This window comes from Magnolia sinica, chromosome 14 (assembly GCF_029962835.1).
Source record: "Magnolia sinica isolate HGM2019 chromosome 14, MsV1, whole genome shotgun sequence".
Lineage (NCBI taxonomy): Eukaryota > Viridiplantae > Streptophyta > Magnoliopsida > Magnoliales > Magnoliaceae > Magnolia > Magnolia sinica.
Genome location: NC_080586.1, coordinates 5,214,799 through 5,234,530, shown reverse-complemented (window position 1 = coordinate 5,234,530; position 19,732 = coordinate 5,214,799). Strand labels below are relative to the sequence as shown.

Genomic DNA, 19,732 nt, shown 5'->3' with positions numbered 1-19,732 from the left:
CTCGGACCGAGTCCGGGTCATATGACTCGGACCAACCAGAACCCCTGCTGGGCTGAACCGATCCGAGTCGGATCGGATTGGGCGAGGTTCGATTTGGTCCTCTGGTTGTGACAAGCTATGATTTGTGATATCTATCAGTGCCGTCGCTACACGGTGATCTGATGCGAGTCCAGTTTCTATTGCATGGATGTGTATGTTTCTTCCAAATTCGAGCGAACTCATGAGGGCGCATGCAGATAAGACACTTACCAGAGTTAGATGGTTAGGCTCAACTCCGTGGGCCTTCATATCATAGAACAAATCAATGGCGTTAATGTAGCGATGACTTTGTACGTGACCGGCGATGATCACATTCTAAGAGACTACATTCCTTTCTGGCATCCGTTTAAATAAACTGCAAGCTGCATCAATCTTTCCCACCTTGGCATAGACAGAAATCATCTAATTCCATTAGACAACATCTTTAACAGGAATTCTATCGAACATCTGCCCTACTAAATCTTCCTGTCCAACATTCGAAAGCCCAAAGACCATGATATTAAAAGAAACCTTATCTCTAACGGGCATTGTATCAAATAGCTTGACGACATCATCCATCTGCCCACGAGAAGCATACACATCGAGCATGGAATTCCAAGAAATCAGATCTTTTTGTGACATTTTCTCAAACACCAGACGAGCATTTTCGACGTACCCAAGCACTGAATACATGTTGATGAGAGCAATCTACACAAAAGCATGAATTGAGAAGCCGGTTTTTATGGTATGGCCAATGCCATGGAGGCTGGCCGCGTTATGTGTGGATAACAGACAAGCGACTGCCTTGAGCACGATTGGGAACGTGAAATTATCACCATTGATTCCTGCTTCTAGCATCTTCATGTACATAGAAATTGCTTGTTCCATGTTGCCACTGAGAGCTTGCTGTTTGATAAGCTTATTCCATTGGCGTTGGTTGGGAGATCCGGGTCGGGTCGAGTCTGGTCGGTCCGGGTCGAGTCGAGTCTGGTCGGTCCGGGTCATTTCGGTACGGGTTTTCGGTTCGGATCTATTCGGATATGCTACTATCCGAACCTGACCCGAAAAACGATCGGATCTGTCCATCTAGACTCGATTAGGCCTGATCTAGGCTGTCGGTTCTATTCGGAATGGTACCGAACCTGACCCGAAAAACGATCGGATCTGTCCATCTAGACTCGATTAGGCCTGATCTAGGCCGTCGGTTCTATTCGGAATGGTACTGAGTCGGGTCAGATCAGATCAGATCCACCGAATCGGGTCCAAAATGCCCACCTCTACCGCACACCAGAGACCTGGCTGGTATGGTAACGTCACCAGGTTTTGTGGCCCACCATGAGGTATGTGTTATATCCAAATCATTCATCCGTTTTGCCAGATCTTTCTAAGGTTTAAGCCCCAAAAGGAAATACAAATTCAAAGATCAAGTGGACCACACTACAGAAAGTAATGGGAGATTGAACGTCTACCATTGAAGCCTTCTTTGGGTTATAGAAGTTTTGGATCAATTTAATATATATATTCTCTTTATCCATGTTTGTGTGATCTTGTAAATAGATTGGATGGAGAAAAAACATTATAATGGGCCCTACAAACGATTTTAAAGGTGGGAATCATTGTCCCACTACTATTTATGATGTGGTCCACTTGAACTTTGGATATGACTCATTTTGCATATGCCCTTAAGTGATCTGGCCAAATGAATAAAAAGTATAGATACAATAAATACATCATAATGGGGCTAGTAGAACTTTGATACGAGGTCACTGGCTGGTGTACCACATGCCAGTATACCACCAGCTTAGCTGACGTCACTAAGTTACGTCCCACCACTAGGTATGTGTTATATCTGGACTGTCCGTACATTTGGCGAGCTTGTCTTAAATCTTGATCCGATAAATAAGCCAGATCTAAGGATCAAGCTTACCACACTGCAAAAATTAGTGGGAATTGAACGTCTACCATTGAACCCCTCATGAGGTTACATAAATTTTGGATCAATATCATATTTGTTTTTCCTCTACTTCCATGTATGTGTGACCTTATTAGCGGATTGGATGGAAAATAATCATTATTTAGGCCATATGAACGTTTTAATGGTGAGAAGTATTGTCCCACTGTTATTTGTGGTGTGGTCCACTTTAACTTTGGTTATGACTCAATTTTGGCATAAAGATCTAAAATGATCTAACCAAATGGATGAACGGTGCATCACTGCGGCGGCCATATAACTTTCATCTCATTTGAACCGTTGGTACAGCTCGAAACTGGAGTAGCGTCAGCGCTCTTCTTTACGCGACACGTACCCACGCCAGCTAGGCCCGTGGTGTGTAGTACACCAGCCAATCCGCTTCCGCAGCAGATCTGCTTCTGGGAAAGCCTACCCATGAATTACATGGTACGTAGCTCCATCTTTGCACATTACACACATATTCTACTAATAAATGGAGTCATGCTTCGGTACTCAGGACCGTTTTCTATTGTGTCCCACTGTAGGAGGGCGTTTACGCATGATATTAGATGGATTAGGTGGGATGAATTGCATTTGGTCCCGCTAATTCTACTCAAATGTTTGGGAAGAATGAAAAAGCTTGGAATTAGATTAGGTGGAATTGTATCGGTCCCGTGCCAATTCCCCTCAATGTTAGCAAGTTGTGTAGGTCCCACCATGATATGTGGGCTATATCAACACCATCCACCCATTTTTTGAGATCATTTTAGAGCATGGGCCAAAAAATCAAGTAGATCTAGAGCTTAAGTGGACTTCACCATCGAAAGCAGCGGGGATTGAATACCCACCGTTGAAAACTCTTTTGGAGCCACATAAGTTTTGGTTCTACCTCATTTTTAAGCCCATGCTATAAAATGAGGTTAAAAAACAGATAAACAGTTTGTATATAACACATGTATTTATTCTCATTAGTTTCAAATGTCGGTGGGTATATCCATTCAATGTACCACCAAATTACAAACATAGCATGAAATTAAGCTTATCTCATGATAATACGAGACAATCCCTACCATGTGTAATAATTATGTTTTTTAGATTACATCCCACCTAATCTTTCCCAATGCTAGTCAAAATTCATCTTGATAGGAAAGATTCAAACTTTCGATTTATGACCATAGATGGATGGTTAATAAGAGAAATGCAAGATTGGTCCATATTAATATGGAAAAATTTCCTGATATGGGTCTATGAAACCTTCCAATTCATGATCGGGGTAGGACACAATAGAACAACGGTCAGGATCACCCAAACATGGGCACCACTCATCAGAATTGGAAACGTGCTTATGGTGTGGAAAGATGCGTGCGGCGTATCGTATGATTCGTACAGCAAAAGTATCCAACGGCTGGGAGTCGCAGGGGTATTTCGGTCATTTCGTAACTACCGAACCGGCAAATGGGGATGGGCGGGCGAGCAGCCTTTTTTATTCATCCTTCAATGATTGCTTTTCTTCTCTTCTGGTTCACACTCCAAACACTCCCCTACACGCTTTGTCTCGTTCGTTGGATCTCTGCTTTCTTTCGTTGAGGCATTTTTACAAACAGATTGAGAGCGGAAGCGAAAGGGAGAAATAAGCGTGAGGGGAGAGAGAGAGAGCAATGTCTCTTCGACCCACCTCTCGGACCGAAGTCCGCAAGAAATCGTACAAGACGGGGGTCGATGGCGACGAAGCCCGGCGTCGGAGAGAAGACAATCTCGTCGAGATCAGGAAGAGCAAGAGAGAGGACAATCTCCTTAAGAAACGGCGAGAAGCGCTTCTACAATCTCAGCAGTCGCTGGAACCTTCTTCGCAGGCTCCTTCTGGGGTTGAAAAGAAGGTATTTTCATGATTGTGATGCGTTTTGGTAATTGGTTTTTTGTGCCTTTACATTTTAGATTTATTGGGTATTTTCGTTTTTCGTGCTTATTTTTATTTTTATTTATATTTGGTTTGGTCCATGTTTGTGTTGACCTTATTATTGTTATTATTATTTGTTTTTGGCTCTGGAGTGTTAATTTGCGCTCAAATCAGGGGTTTTGGGGTGGTTATTCGGTTTTATGTGGGCAAAGGGCATGTTTGAATGTTTGCCCGAATGAGGATCTGGGTAGATCCAGCTGTTTGTCAAACTAGAATTTTGGAAAATGGCTGTTAGGCCAGCACACATTTTTTGAATCTTGAATACAAATGATGCATTTCTTTCCCAAATCACTAGTGCGCCAGTGTGATTTGGTTGGAAAGAATCTGTTTGACTTGAGGTTTCAAGTCTTTGGAAACGCCCCAGAGGACATGTCATTTTATTTAATGGATTCCAATGAAAACAGAAAAGAAGTGTGATGTACATTTGTGGGTTTTCAGAGCTCAGTACTCAAAATAAGGAACTTTTTATTTTAACTTTTTATAGCGCTATCTGTGTTTGTATGCGCACCGTAGAAGGAAACATTGTTAAGAGTTAGAGGATTTTTAATGAGGGCTTTCTTTTGAATTGTGAATATCTCAGAGAGGGGTAGAATCCAAGTCCAGTGTACAAGGAGTTGATCCCATTGAAGGAATTTTTATTCTGTTTGGCTTTCTTTGCACAATTGCTTCCATGTGTGGAATGCAAATCTCAAGTAACATTTTCCCATTGTCATGTACATGCGACTGCATGAGAGCTTGAGTTGAGGCCTTCATAGATCTGCATATTTTTCTTCTAGCATATCAAAATCTTATAGGCCTTGCTTAATAGGGGACCACTATCTAAATTAGCTTGTGGTTGGAACGTAAATGCTTTGTCACTTGGATTCGTCATTGTAAAGGATTCAAATCAGCTTCCTCCTTGGAACAGTGGATTCAGATGAAGCAGAGGTATTGGCTTTATAGAGGCCATGCTAATCTATCAATTAGAGACTAGGAAAACATTTAAAGCGAGAAAAATCTATCACCAAAAATCAGATTTAGTCGTAGCAACATTGTAAGGGTTGAACATGGTAGGATATTTGAGAGTGGTTATTGATTGTATCAGTTGGAAATTGGAAGGATAAAGAAGTTGCAAGGTGGATGATAGATTCCTCCCCCCGGCAGGCTATTGGTGATCAAATATTGATGGGAGATCATCAGGCAATCTGGGTCCGTCTAGATGGATGCGTTATTAGGGATGATATGGCGTGCTTTAAAGTGATTTTTTTTTCCCTGAACTGCCTTGCAGTAGCTCAAATGATGAGGAGGCAAGGGCTCTTGCAGAAGGGTTTTGAATTTTTTCATTATGTTTGTTTTGGAACCTACTAGTGGATTGATGACTAAATGGGTGTCGTCAAAGGATACCAAACCTTGCTGACTTTCCTTCATAATCAAGGAGATATGTGACCTGGTATATTGGATAAATATCTTGTTAGTCAGTGTAGGTGGAGAAGCAAACAAAAGTTATCCAATAAGCTAGTTAGAGAGGGGGTGGCGAGATTATTAAACAAACTTGTAGCTCAATGGTAGCCAGGGCTTGTTTCAATATTGAGATCTTGGGTTCGACCCAATTTACCTTTGAAAAAGATTATTAAACAAACTCTTAAGTCTTAACTATAGTAAAATATAATTCCAGCACTTCTGTGATGAAGAGTAATATATAATAAGGCATAGGAAAGTAGACTTGGATGGTTGGTCATGTGCAATGGAGACCAAGAACTGCACTGGTTAAGAGTGAGTTGGTGCAAGTTGAAGGCTCTAAAAGGGCAAGGGGAAGACCCAAAGGGACATCAATGGAGGTAGTAAACTCGGTGACATATGGTCTAACTGAAGTTAAGGCCCTTGATAGGGTGAAATGGCAGAAAAGGATACATGTAGTTGACCCCAATTAGTTGAGATAACGCCTAGATGGTGATGATAATGATAATTCCAGCACTTCATGCAACTTTTTAACATTATTTACTTCAGATAATCAGATTATTGATATCTTATTTTTGATTTTCTCCAACAGTTGGAAAGCCTTCCTGGAATGGTACAAGGAGTATGGTCTGACAATCCTGCTTTGCAATTGGATGCAACTACTCAATTTAGGAAGCTTTTATCAATTGGTATCTACACATAATCTTGTTGTGGATCATGTGGCTTTCTTTGTGTATTTACCTGCTTTGGTGGTCGATAACTTGTTTTGTATTTGTGTAGAGCGCAGCCCTCCTATCGATGAGGTCATTAATGCAGGTGTTGTTCCTCGGTTTGTGGAGTTCCTTTCCAGGCATGATCTACCTCAACTGCAAGTATGGCCTATTTTGAGTACTTTCTATCGATCTGTTCTGTACTCTATGCAAAAAGAATTACATATTGTCATTGTTATTCAAATTTAATTGAACCTATTATTTGCAGTTTGAAGCAGCATGGGCTTTGACCAATATTGCTTCTGGTACATCAGAGCATACACGGGTTGTCATTGATCACGGTGCTGTCCCACTGTTTGTGCAACTTCTCAGCTCTTCAAGTGATGATGTTCGAGAACAGGTCTATTTGCCTCTCATATCTTTCACTCTTTGTGGATCGAGAAGTCCATTATTTGTCCTTAATCCGTTAATCTTTTTGTTTATTGTCTTTAAACAGGCTGTGTGGGCCTTGGGTAATGTGGCTGGTGACTCACCAAGTTGTAGGGACCTTGTTCTTAGTCATGGCGCACTCATGCCTTTGCTGGCTCAGTTAAATGAACATTCAAAATTATCAATGCTGAGGAATGCTACATGGACTTTATCCAACTTTTGCCGTGGCAAGCCACCGGCGCCATTTGAACAGGTGCGGAGACTGTTGGAGAAGTTTTCTAGTTTGCTATACGTTTCTGTAAACACAGTGGCATAGGTCAGTTAATTGCTTAACAATAATTGGTTTGGTTGGTGGTTTTATCAGACAAAGCCTGCACTTCCAGCTCTTCAGCGACTAATTCATTCAGCTGATGAAGAGGTTCTAACGGATGCTTGCTGGGCTCTTTCTTATCTTTCTGATGGCACCAATGACAAAATCCAAGCTGTGATTGAGGCGGGTGTCTGTCAGAGACTTGTGGAACTTCTGCTGTAAGATGATAAATCTTTTTCTTCTTCGTCTTCTTCTTCTTCTTCTTCTCTCTCTATCTAAAGTGATTATGTGAGCAGGCATCTCTTTGTTTCCATAGTTCTCTCTCTCTCTCTCTCTCTCTCTCTCTCTCTCTCTACTTTCTTTGCTATAGAGTTATTTGATTACCAGTGCTGACAAGATTTGTTTTCTCCTCCAGCCATCCATCACCAACAGTTCTTATTCCTGCTCTCAGGACAGTGGGAAATATTGTCACCGGCGATGATACTCAGACTCAGGTATTTATATGTTTGTATGTGGGATATGAGATTGTCGTTTATAGATGTAGATGTATCCTTGACAATCTGTTATCATATCTGCCTCTAATCTATTTGCCCTTTTAGATTTTCGGAGTATGGTTGAAACATGACTTCTCTTAAAAAGCAATTCAGCTTACATTTGGTTATATTACATTTTCTATGGACCTTAATTCTGATTTTTTTAATGAACGCCCCTCATCTCTCTCTCTCTCTCTCTCTCTCTCTCTCTCTCTCTATGGTGCTTATTTCTGATTTTGTTGCCAATTTTTCATGCATTGAATGGTTTTTGAATTCCTACTTCCGAATGACGGCATATTTCAGCAGGTATCATAGTGTACTTGTTTCTTTCCCCATCTTATTAATTAAACGCCAGAGGACTGAGATCTAGGGGGGAAAAATGCTAGTCAAAGAAAAATGATTAGCATTGATATCTTGATGATCCAAATCAAAGTTGGAGAAGGTAAATAATAGAATAATCTGGGAATTATGTGGTAAAATAATGCGTGGGATCTTGGAAGATTGAAATTAAGGAAGTTTACTTCTAAATTCTAATAGATGTTATTGGCAAGATATGGTCTAAATGATGCAGAAACAAGGCATGATATGTGGTTGGAACTCTCTTCAGTTAAAATTTGATAGGGCCTTTCAGGTGTGTTGGAGGTGATCTCAACGTAATTCCCTTTTCTTTTCTGTTCTTTTCTTTTCTTCTTTTTTTTGGTAAAACTTGAGGCTGTAGAATAACATTATATAAGGAAGTTTGGGGACAATGAACCCATCAATGTGCCACTAGGAGGTGGATCATTCATTTGTCTAACAATCAAGAAGGCCCAGCGATGAGCAGGTTGGATTGCTTAATAACGAGGGATTGGCAAGATCATTCCGTTGAAATTTACCAATTGTTTCTTTCCAAGTCGGTATCTAATCATCTTGTTGCAACCAAGAAGAATGTCCAGAGGTCCCCTGCCCTTTAAATTTGCATCAATTTCTAAAAGTGAAACTCAGAGTGGAACATTAATTTCATTGAGGGTTGGTGGAGGAATTTGAATGGAAGGGTAGCTGGGTCATAGATTTTCAAGAAGCATCGATTTCTAAAAGTGAAACCCAGTGGAACCAATCCACTTTAGAAGAGTATATGTGATGAGGGATGCTTACTCCAAGAAATTAAATGGATGGATGAAATGGAAGAAAGGGCTAATTTATCTAGAGAGAAAGGGGAAGAGGGGTTGGTGTTAGGTAATGTTTTAAATATTGTTATCGTGTAATGTATTGCACCCTTGGGATACAGATAAATATCGGTTATTGCATGGGATATATCGGTTGTATCGCGTAATGTATTGCTATTGTTTGGAAACATGGGAACATTGTGAAATTGGTCAAATGTTTCAATGAAACTTCAGGGATTGTTGAAAAAGACATCAATACACACTTAGAAATCAAAACATTACAAAAAAAAGTGCACATAATAATGGTTTCCTTTGTATGAGGTCCTAATATATGTGCTTTTCAACTAAACTGATGGAAGTGTATTTAAAGTCCATTCATATAATTTATAAACGTAAGAAGCCATGTATGGAAACACAAGCAATACATTCAAAAACAAAAAAAGAATCATTAATCAGGTTACATATATGTTTAATTTTATGTTTGGATACAAAGATTGCAACTGATTTGTGAGAAATTGAGAAATTTTGGTTTTTCTCAATTTTCCGCAACTTGACCCATCTCCCCCAAATCTCGATATCAAAGTTCAAAATTTATATTTTTTCATGAAAAACATGAAGAATCATAGATTTGTAACCATTTGACATTGGTTTAACGTGATTTACAACAAAAACATGGATCGAAAATTGAAAATGCTCACTAGATCGAATAAGTGGGATATATTGGCAATACTTGTGTGTTTCATATTGCATAGGTGGGATACAAGATATATCGTGGGATATATTAGCTGATATCATCGATATTTAAAATACTGGTGTTATGTGGGGGCAGCCAGTGCTCAAACTTTTGCCAAGGAATCATGAGTTCCAATTTCTTTCTTTCTTTCTTCTTCTTTTTTAAATTTTATTATTATTATTATTTTTTAATTTATAAATTGGGTCTAATCGTTATCCTTAATAGTTGGCCCTAAATATATGTGACAAGGCTATTTTGATGATGGTGGTGGTGGTGGTGGTGATGTAATGCAGGGGCATTTTCACACCGGGCTCGAGTGGGGTGGCTTGTGGGATGTAGGGGCACACTCTGGGTGAGCGGCCCATGTGAGGCGGGTCGCTCGTGTGAAGTGGGGCCCATGAGAGGGGGTTCGGCCGAGGTCCTAACCCATGGGATGTGGGGCCTAGGCTATAACATAAAAGGGATTGATTTGCTTTGCTCTATCAGTTCGAGCTTTTAGAAAGAGTGGTTAATTGTCCTGCATCATGATGGATATGGTGACTAATGGTGGTGACGTCGTTTAGGGTGTGGGTGGTGGTAGCGGTGGTGGAAGTAGTGACTTTGGCAGAATGCTGGCGCCGCGGCGGCAGTGGTGGCAATGATGATGATTTCAGCATTAAATGCATTTGGGCACATGGAATGAGTGACAAGTCATATTCATTTTCTTAAGATGTGGGGCCTGGGGCTATGAGATAAAAGGATTGATTCGCCATGCTTGATTTCAGCATTAAATGCATTTGAGCACATGGAATGAGTGACAAGTCATATTCCTTTTCTTAGGATTTGGGGCCTGGGGCTATGAGATAAAGGGATTGGTTCGCCATGCTCTATTAGTTCGAGCTTCTAGAGCAAGTGGTTAATTGTCCTGCATCATGATGGTTATGGTGATTGATCGCGGTGACGGTGTTCAGGGTGTGGGTGGTGGAAGTGGCGACTTTGGCGGAATGGTGGCGGCAATGGTGACAATGACGATGATTTCAGCATTAAATGCATTTGGGCACATGGAATGAGTGACAAGTCATATTCCTTTTCTTTTTAATGGTGTGTCGGCAGTGGTGGTAATGATGATGATTTCAGCATTAAACGCATTTGGGCACATGGAATGAGAGACGAGTCATATTTCTTTTCTTCTTAACTGTGCGTCACGCCTCCACTACTCCTATGGTTCTTTGTCGCGTCTCCCACGTGCATCTGATTGCTTCAAATAGAAAGTAATGTCTACTCAATGTTTTTAGGACTGTAAATGCTGTCTTGGCTACCCATGCCTTTTTCTTTTATTGGATTTGTGAACAATTCAGTCCACTACATTGCTTTCGGATGACCAAGTGTTTTAATAAATATTACGAGGCTTTGGCTTACTGTTAAGAGTTATCTAGTTAAGACTTAAGAGTCCTCTGGACAGTGCATGGTAATCATATTATAATACCGCAATAGTGAACCAGTTTCTGCATAATGGAGTCTGCCAGTTGTTTCATGTGGTCCTATGGCTGTGCTACAAAAAAATGCATTTTGGGAGGACCAGGAATGAGAATTAGTTTGAGTTAAGAAACACTTTGTAAGATGGTTCATCTCGAGTGCAGCCTGTTGTTAGCTGTGTTTGGACTGAGTGTTGAGGCCTGTGGGTTGGAAATGTGCTTGTATTTGAGCCTGATAATTAATCTGGTTGGACTTACTTGCATTTGCCTCAGGCCTGACAAATAGGCCCTGTCCTGCCTGACTTATTTAAAATAAGTAGGCTGAGCATTTGGATGGTGGGTCTGGCCCAGTCTGGGTCCTATTCTAGCAAGGTTGGGCCAAGACTGAAGTGTTTATCGCTTGTGCTGGACTCTTACTTGCCTCGGTCTGGCCCATTTGCCACCCTCCATCAACCACAGGCAAGGAAGTATGCAAGTATTTCACTGTGAGTTAGGTCAGCTATGCACAGCCTTCTGTTATGTGAAAGGATCCAGTCCATGTATTGCAATAAATAAGCTTTTGGTGCATGAACAACTGCAAATGGATCAAATCTCTTACTGGTCTTGGTGCTTGCCTTGCCTGGATTAAGTGATTGGATGTTGGTGGATGCTCATTGAATATTAGAAATTGGATTTGATGGGGGTGTGGTAAGGGACAAGTTGCAGTCACCTAGATGACTTTCTCTGGTCCTTCGAGCTGGGGTGACTCCAACAAAACCAGAGGCCAACGCTTTTTGAGAGGGATTGCAGATTCTTAACAGTATTACGGTACCTTCTCCTGAGCTTTTATTGTGGAACAAAATTTAGAATGCAGCCTCTTGGACAATTCATAGGCATCTGAGACATGTAGTTGGTTTTTTATTTTTGATTTTTTGATTTTTTGATTTTCTGTGAAAGGCAACAAAATTTATTGAAATTGAGGACCATCAATAGAGATAGAGAGACTGTCAGTGAGTGACTCCCTTGCTACTACCTCTCCAGGGAGCCTATTGACTGCCTCATTGGCTATCCTTGGCACCAAGGAGCACTTGAGGTAGTGCACACCACTTTCCTTTGGTTCTACAGGGTTTTTCCCAAGGTTACTGCATTGGTGTGGCCGGTGGGTAGGAATAAGGGTGATCGGAGCTGGACGTCCTTGTCACAAAACCTTTCTCTAGCTGACAAATCCAATTATTGATCGAATCGGAGCGGATCAAATTCATTGGCAAATGAAAAATCTACCGTTTTCACACTCATAAAAAAACTAGAAAAGAGGAGTCACTAAGACGAGAGCTAGGTAAGCAAGCAAGAAGGAGAGGTGCAAAAGGTGAGGCAAGGGGCGAACATATCTATCATATAGCACTGGGCCAGCAGCCCTGATGCGGGGGCTAGGCGAGTCACTTTCCTCTAGCAAGGCAAGCCTATCTATTATCAAAATAGAACGGGGCTTCAATGACTGCTCTTGGTGACTGGGGAGCCTACTGGTTGCCTCATTGGCTATCCTTGACACCAAGGAGCACTTGAAATAGTGCACACCTCTTTCCTTTGGTTCTACAAGGCTTCTCCCAAGGTTACTGCGTTGGTGTGGCCGCTGGCTAGGAATAAGTTGCTTACAATCGATAATCTTCAAAAGGGGAAGATGATGATCGCCAATGTTTGCCTGCTTTGTTTGCGAAATGAGGAATTGGTCTTCCATCTCTTCATTCACTGTCCTTTTGCTGAGGAGCTGTGGGGGTGATTCTTGGGTATCTTTGGTGTCGCTAGGGTGATGCAGAAGTCAATCAAGGGATTCCTTCTGTCCTGGCATGGGGTGGCATTGGGATGAAAAGACGAAGGTTATAGAGGTTCGCTTTATTGACCGGTCTTTGGGCCTTATGGGGAGAAAGCACAATCGTTGTTTCCACAATCTCAATGGGGAATGTCGCATGTTTTTAGGTGGGCTAAATTGATTGTAGTGGAGTGGGCCTCGAACTCAATTGCTTTTGCCGATTGTGGTCTCTCTTCTTATTCTTGGGTTGTTCCTTTGTAATTCATTTGGCCTTTCGGCCTTTTTGATCCATAAATTCATTACCTTTTGAAGAAGAAGAAGCAACATGAGATTTAAAGACCAAACACACAATGGTTAAACCTCCTAGGTCCTGAATAATGGCCCAAGACCTACTGATGCGGCTCGTAGTGTAGCACTCTCCTGCTGCAGCGTAGCCTGTGATTGATCTTACCACAGGCGTTCAATGAATGTCCTATGAAAAAAAAATGGACTACTCCAAAAAATGGCCCAAAACCTACTGATAGTCTCCTTTGATAATTAATTTTTCATCGAGCGATGAGGTGAAAATGCGTAACCCTTCTCTAAGGGCAGAAGGCAAAGCATCTCACCTGCCCACAATAGCTTGAGTTAGTAAACATCAACTCCCCTCTATCATTCCTCAGAATACCTGCAATTCCAAAAAGAACCATATTACCTCATTGAAGTTAAGCACTGAGGTTCTTGGGAGGAAGAATTTCATCGACGTGGTAACTGAAGCAGAGGCTTGAACCCATTGGAGTGAGAGCCTTCCAAACTCTCACTCCAAAGTTTGGATCACATCAACCCAACCCCATCACAAGAACAGAATCTGGAAAAGGGATTTTGAGGTGAACCTACCATCCGTCGTCCATTCCAGAATTTTCTATCCTTGGATCTTAGATCAATGAAAACCTCGTCAAACTACCCATAAGACATACAAAATCAAGTCCTCATCCTTGAGATTTCTCTGAGAATGTTCCAGACAATGAAACTCAAAATTTACATAGCAATCCTTCACTTTTGCTTCTTTGCAGGCGGACAGGAGATATAATGATAGAAAGGAGAGGGCCAAAGGGGCGTTGTGGGTGATGGAGTATTAGAATGGAAAGATTAACTATTGGTTCTAAGCCATCTCTGGTGATGAATCAAAAATTCTTGATATTGAGCAAAGATCAATCAGCATCTCTATGAATTCTCTTAATTTTAATGCATGCTATACTACACAACAATGTCATATATATATATATATATATATTTATTTATTACTATCGCCTTTTTGGATTATTTTTCGTTTGTTATTGTTTTCTTTTTTACCGTGTCAACCAATATCAGCATCAATAGATATCTATCTTTATTGATAGATCCATCGGAACAATTGTGAATGATGTGAGTTAAAAAAAAAAAAAAAAAAGATGGCAGGATTTATGTAATAACAATTTTTTTTTCTTCATATTTTCCATATGGTGATGGAATGGGTTGCTTGGTCATTTGGCTTATGTTCTTCATGTAGTGTTCAGACTGAATGACTCTACAAAATTACGTCGATACTTGCACATATTATAGGTAACATAGGAGACATCTCTATTTTTCCCTGGGGGTGGTGTGTGCGCGCGTGTTCCCTAACACCTTGTCAGCCTTACCAACAAGAAATTGAACTTATTTGTCAAAAATGACCTATACCTTACAAAAGAGGTCTCTACTTGCAGCACCATGCACCTTGTCAGCCTTACCAAGAAGGAACTGAACTTATTTGTCAAAAATGACCTGTACCTTACAAAAGAGATCTCTACTTGCACCACCAGAACCATTTTCAACCATGTTAATCCCTCTCCAAACATCGCTATCCCACCCTTGCAGAGGGAAAGCCTGGAAACCAACCCCCATTGGACTCGCTGCACTTCCTCAAATTACCTTTTTTTACACAATGTCTTTGAGTCTTCCCCATACGTCCACCACCATTTACCAGCAAGAGCCCAATTCTTTGATGAAATCTGTGATACCACCTCTAGGGCCTAGGCTAAACATTTTGTTTCCCAATATGGACACAGAAGCCATTGACTTGGCCTATATTTTAGCGAAGAACGTGATAGTCAGCCAAAGCCTTGTATCAGGGATTCATTTCCTCTTCTTTGATTTTTATTTTTTTTTTCCATTTGTTTTTTAATCAATTAATCAATACAATCATCATCTTTCAAAAATATATTTTGGAGTAGCAGCCATCACAAATTTTCTTGAGAGTTCTTTCAAGAGCAAAGGTGATATAACTTGCTCTTATGGGACCTTAACTTGATCATGAATTAGTTCATTTATCCATCCTTCATGAACCAACTCTTCCATTTGTTAATTCCTCCGTGGAACCATACTAATTGTTGAACCAATACCATACAGGGTCTTCATTCCTAGAGAGAACTGAATTGACAGGCTGATTTTGATTCTAAACTTACCATCCGCTGTATGTCACATCCTATTCAAAGCATTTCATATGCTCTACTTCTCTGTGGTTTAGCATGATGTTCTGTCTCTTAGTGTTAGTCACCTCGATACTATAGGTCTCTGTCTTATAGGAGAGTTGCAAATTGAGAAAGATTAATGCTTGTAATGATCGTAAGTTCAACCTTTACTGCATTAAGAAAGGAGGATAGCAATGGATGATCAATTTCTCCATTTGGATAAACACGTATATCTTCAATAGGCCTGATCAAATCATAGATAATCCAAGTTACATGAGTTATTGAAACACCCTTGCACATATCTACAATTAAAGGAGAGCTCTGATCAAAAGTAAAGAGACTGCAAAAGGACATGACTCATGAGTGCATACCCCTCAAAAAAGGAAAAAAAAAGGGACATGAAATACATTAAAGTACAAAATATCAGCCAGTCTAATATATCATAGCATGTATTATGTTGCTTACAACCTGATCCAACATATCCTTGATGAGAAAAGAAAATAGACCAGAACATTGAAATGCACTCGTCTTCTTGTCCTTAATGCCTGTCTTACATGTAGTGAGATCTTTTTTTTTTTTTTCATTTCATGCATTCATGCCTTTTTGTTGTCATTGTGTTTGCATCTGCAGCATGCATATTTTTTATATTTTATTATGCCTGGTGTCTTTGTGCTTTTCTGTCTGTGTTGGCCCCAAGGCTTGCACATATGCACATATCCATTTGGATGAAACAACTACCTACGTGTTTGCATGTGCACAAACATGAGTTCTTTATTTTGATGCACCGTCTCATGTTAAGTGTATAACCTGTGGTGTATGTTTTCAGTATGTCATCGACAACAATGTGCTCCGTTGTCTCTATACACTTCTTACACAGAATCACAAAAAAAGCATAAAGAAAGAAGCGTGTTGGACAATCTCAAATATCACTGCAGGGAATAGAGGTCAGATACAGGTAAACAACCATCACTCCCATGCCTGTTTGCTAACTCACAATTCTGGACCCAAGCATTTCTGTTTTCCTTTTCAAAAAAATTGTATTTTCCCATTTGAATAATGCATTTTTTTTGGGTGAAATTTATGGAACTGATATTTACACTCTCTCTTATTGATGCACATACCCTTTATTTATAGAAGCATTATAGAATCCTTGGCCTTAGAATTTATGAAATGCTTGGGTTATTGGCTTGCACAAGTGGGGCCCATTGTTTAGCTATCCGAACCATTAATTCAATGGGCCCCATGTGGACGACCCATTATTGGTGCATGGGGACACCAGAGTGGGGCCTATATATCAAACTGGGAGTATACTGTAGAATCTTCCGAGACTAGCGTTGTGTAATATCTAATTTTCAGCTACAGGTATTAGAGAAGTGCCAGCGTACGATTTTGATACCTTAGTAGAAAAGAAGAGGTATATACATCAAAAGCATAGGGTGCAAATGTGATTTCCCTCATATGTTCATCGTCAATGATCACACCATCGTTTTTGCCTACTCAATGAAAAGAAGCGGACTGCTGCCACTTATCTTTTGTTCATTTCCGTCTGCTTTTGTTGTGCATTTCCTGCTACAGGCTGTTATTGATGCCAACATCATCCTCCCACTTGTACAACTACTCCAACATGCAGAATTCGATATCAAGAAAGAAGCTGCATGGGCTATCTCGAATGCCACCTCTGGGGGTACTAATGAGCAGATCCAGTATGCCCCCCTTCTTGTCCTTCCTGTTTTGTACCATCTCTAAATTCCTTTTTTTTTTTCCCGGGTGAAATGACAGTACTGAATATAACATCAGGGTGATAGACTATGCTGTTTCCCACTTTCTTTTGCTTGCTTTTGTACACATGGCGAATGCATTTCAGATCTGAAGCAATCATCAGGCAGGCCATGCCTTGGATGGTCCACACCTCAAAAATCACACTGGTGTGACAGTGCTAACCATTCCATTGGTTAGGACTGTCAGATCTGACTATCATCAAAACACAAGTGCATGCAGGAAAATGCTGAAGCATGCGTAAAATGGAGACCGAACACCCAGAAAATCAAGCAGTGCTGTCAGTATTTTGCTCGTATGTTGTGCTTTATTCTTTTACAAATGAGCTCCTTCCTCGTTACATTTTTCAACATGTTTGTGAATCTGCAAAAATGTTTATGGATTTTTAGTTACCATCACATGTAAATTTATGGCATGTTCAATGCAGAAAGAGATCCTAAACCACTCACATGTCTGCTGCTATTCTGCATCTGCCACCAACTGCTAATATATGATCACTGTTCCCGCAGCTATTTGGTGAGACAAGATTGTATCAAGCCACTCTGTGATCTTCTTGCATGCCCGGACCCGAGAATTGTGACGGTGTGCCTTGAGGGGCTCGAGAACATACTTAAGGTGGGTGAGGCTGAGAAAGAAATGGGGAACAACGGTGGAGTGAACATTTATGCACAGTTGATCGATGAATGCGAGGGTTTGGATAAAATTGAGAATCTGCAGAGCCATGACAACAATGAAATCTATGAGAAGGCCGTGAAGATATTGGAAAGATACTGGGTCGAGGACGAAGAGGATGAACAGAATATTCAAGCTGGTGGGGAGGGCAATCAGAATTCCTTCGAGTTTGGAGGTAGCCAGCCAAATCTCCCTTCTGGTGGCTTCAAATTTGGTTGAGAGAGGCTACTGGGGTTTTAAGGTTTTATGGGTTTGTTTTTGTTTGAACTCGTTGTCGCGAGCTGGTACTATTCTCCGCGCAAGGGTCGGGGTTTTTGGTTGGATTCAAAAGTAGATCCTGTGGTGCATCTTCTGGATGCCTGCAAAATTGTAAGCTTTTTACTACTCGCGTTTTTCCCTTCTTCTTACCTTTTCTTTTCAATGGAGAAACCCAAGTTTCTTTGATCGAATGATGGGTCTGTGTCTTTGATTACTTCCATGCCATAAGTCTTACTGGTCATGAGAGTTGTTCATGTTCAAGGACTGTTTGGATGTAACCCAGAGTGAAATTTGAATGGAGTGGGGCTGGGCTGGCATTTTTCAGAGGCAGAGCATTTGATGCGATCCCTGAAATGCAAATGGTGGGATGTGCTAGATACCCCCCCTCCATGAAATATGTCCAAAATAAGAATGCAGTGATAACAGGTTGGGCCTGTTGTGGGCATGTTCTTTGGCAGTGGCCTGCATTTTTCAGACACGCCCTAACTGGCCCTTGTCTTACGATTGTCGGTGGATGTGTTGCACTTGATTTTACACATGGCAAACATAGAAGCTTGGGATATTTTTTATCACATGCTTTTAAGAAAACATTACAGAGGTGTTGTCATTTAAACCCACAGCAAACTTCGAAGCTTGGAATATTGTTTCTCACATGCTTTTGAGAAATATTACAGTTTGTGTTGTAATTCATCATCATTGCATTACCTTATGTTGGTTTAAAAGGAAAAGAACTAATCAACTTGGGAGATTTGCGGCAGTTTCACTGGATTTTGTTTCTTTTGAGTGATATTGGAGCATATTTGTCTGTAATCTCTGAGGTTGAAATTGCAAAATGAATACCACATTTTCAGGAGAAACCCCAACTATGGGGTCACGTGATATGGAAATGGTCATCATTCCCTTTCAAGAACTGTTTTTGTTGTCCATAATTATATTATAGGCAACAAAAAAAAAAAAAAGAACAGACAGGCCAACTTAATTGCAATTGAGAGGGAAGTCATACAATCTGAGAGGAGTCTCTGTGAAGGAGTCAAACCTTTCCCTCTTTTACAGTAAACAAAACTTAATCATTTGCTGGTCGGTAATCAACCATCCATTGTATGGGTCATGGGTCATCTGGTATTTCAAACGACTATTACCATAAAACTGATCTGGAGTAACCTTTGGCATCTAGTTGTAGCCACGTAGCCAGGCAAGACAGGTGGGGGTACCAGGGTTATCAGTACATTGCAACTGTTTCATGGTAGGATTTGATTGATGGCTTGGATAAAATGGATCAAGTTCTGTACTCGATTATCAAATAAACATTCTGAACAGAACACACTACCTGTGTGTAGCTTCTGATTCAAAAAATCGGGCTTCCTTATGTGTAGTTTATCCTTCCCTAAACCATATAAAAACTCAGTAGACAGTAGATCTCTTCTTTACTGAATCAGCACAGTAATATATGGATCTACTAGAATTTGAACTAATTTGGATGTACATATGCATAGAGTTGAATGGAGGTGGAATTTCCCTCTCAAATCTTAAGGCTAATCACAGGTATGGCCCCCTTTTTTGAACTTTAGGCAGAAATCAATGCACATCCGCTTATATTCTGGGGCCACCCCAAACACATTCACCCTTCCAGAAAGTGGGGGGCACCCAAACTTGCCCTTGAGAGTCATACATCATGGATGTGAATTTCCTGCAACAGAAATTGTAGAGAGTCTGTGCAACAAAAAGCTCTGTGGGGCCCATCGCACCAGCTCATGTTAGGACATAAAGCTAAACATCAGACCTGTAAAAAACTCAAGTGGGCCGCACCACATGGAGAAGTGTGGATGGGGACGCCTGCCATTGAAACCTTCCGAGGTCCCATCATGAAATTTATATACTACCTAACCCGTTCATAAAGTGAGTCCAACTAGGATGGAGGGGAAAACCAGATATGAACTGGATTGAAAACTCCAGTGGGCCCAAAGAAGTTTCAGTGGTAGGCATTCCCATCCTCACTTTCCCCTGCTGTGTGGACCGCTTGATTTTAGATCAGCTGGATTTTTGGTCTGACATCCTGACATGAACTGGCACAAATGGACAGTGGATGTCAAACACA

At 40.8% G+C, this 19,732-nt stretch overlaps 1 protein-coding gene across 2 annotated transcripts; it reads left to right on the top strand.

Moving 5' to 3' along the window:
- The first annotated feature begins 3,467 nt into the window (after positions 1-3,467).
- On the top strand, positions 3,468-17,828 carry LOC131225970 (importin subunit alpha-4). Of its 2 annotated transcripts, none has more exons than XM_058221594.1 (10): positions 3,468-3,846; positions 5,956-6,052; positions 6,144-6,235; positions 6,342-6,473; positions 6,570-6,755; positions 6,867-7,030; positions 7,228-7,306; positions 15,758-15,886; positions 16,507-16,634; positions 17,135-17,274. In XM_058221594.1, the coding sequence occupies exons 1-10, from the start codon at positions 3,628-3,630 to the stop codon at positions 17,145-17,147; spliced, it is 1,239 nt and encodes a 412-aa protein (XP_058077577.1). In that variant the 5' UTR covers positions 3,468-3,627; the 3' UTR covers positions 17,148-17,274. The 2 variants fall into 2 exon arrangements, with proteins under 2 accessions (XP_058077577.1, XP_058077576.1); XM_058221593.1 differs by having other exon boundaries at positions 3,470-3,846; positions 17,217-17,828.
- The last annotated feature ends 1,904 nt before the right edge of the window (positions 17,829-19,732 follow it).

What these genes read in the sequence shown, in the direction of transcription:
- LOC131225970 (XM_058221593.1), top strand. Translation starts at nt 3,628, where the DNA reads ATGTCTCTTCGACCCACCTCTCGGACCGAAGTCCGCAAGAAATCGTAC. An exon ending in ATGATCTACCTCAACTGCAA is followed by an intron (nt 6,236 to 6,341) that starts GTATGGCCTATT and finishes TATTATTTGCAG; the next exon opens with TTTGAAGCAGCATGGGCTTT. An exon ending in CACCGGCGCCATTTGAACAG is followed by an intron (nt 6,756 to 6,866) that starts GTGCGGAGACTG and finishes TGGTTTTATCAG; the next exon opens with ACAAAGCCTGCACTTCCAGC.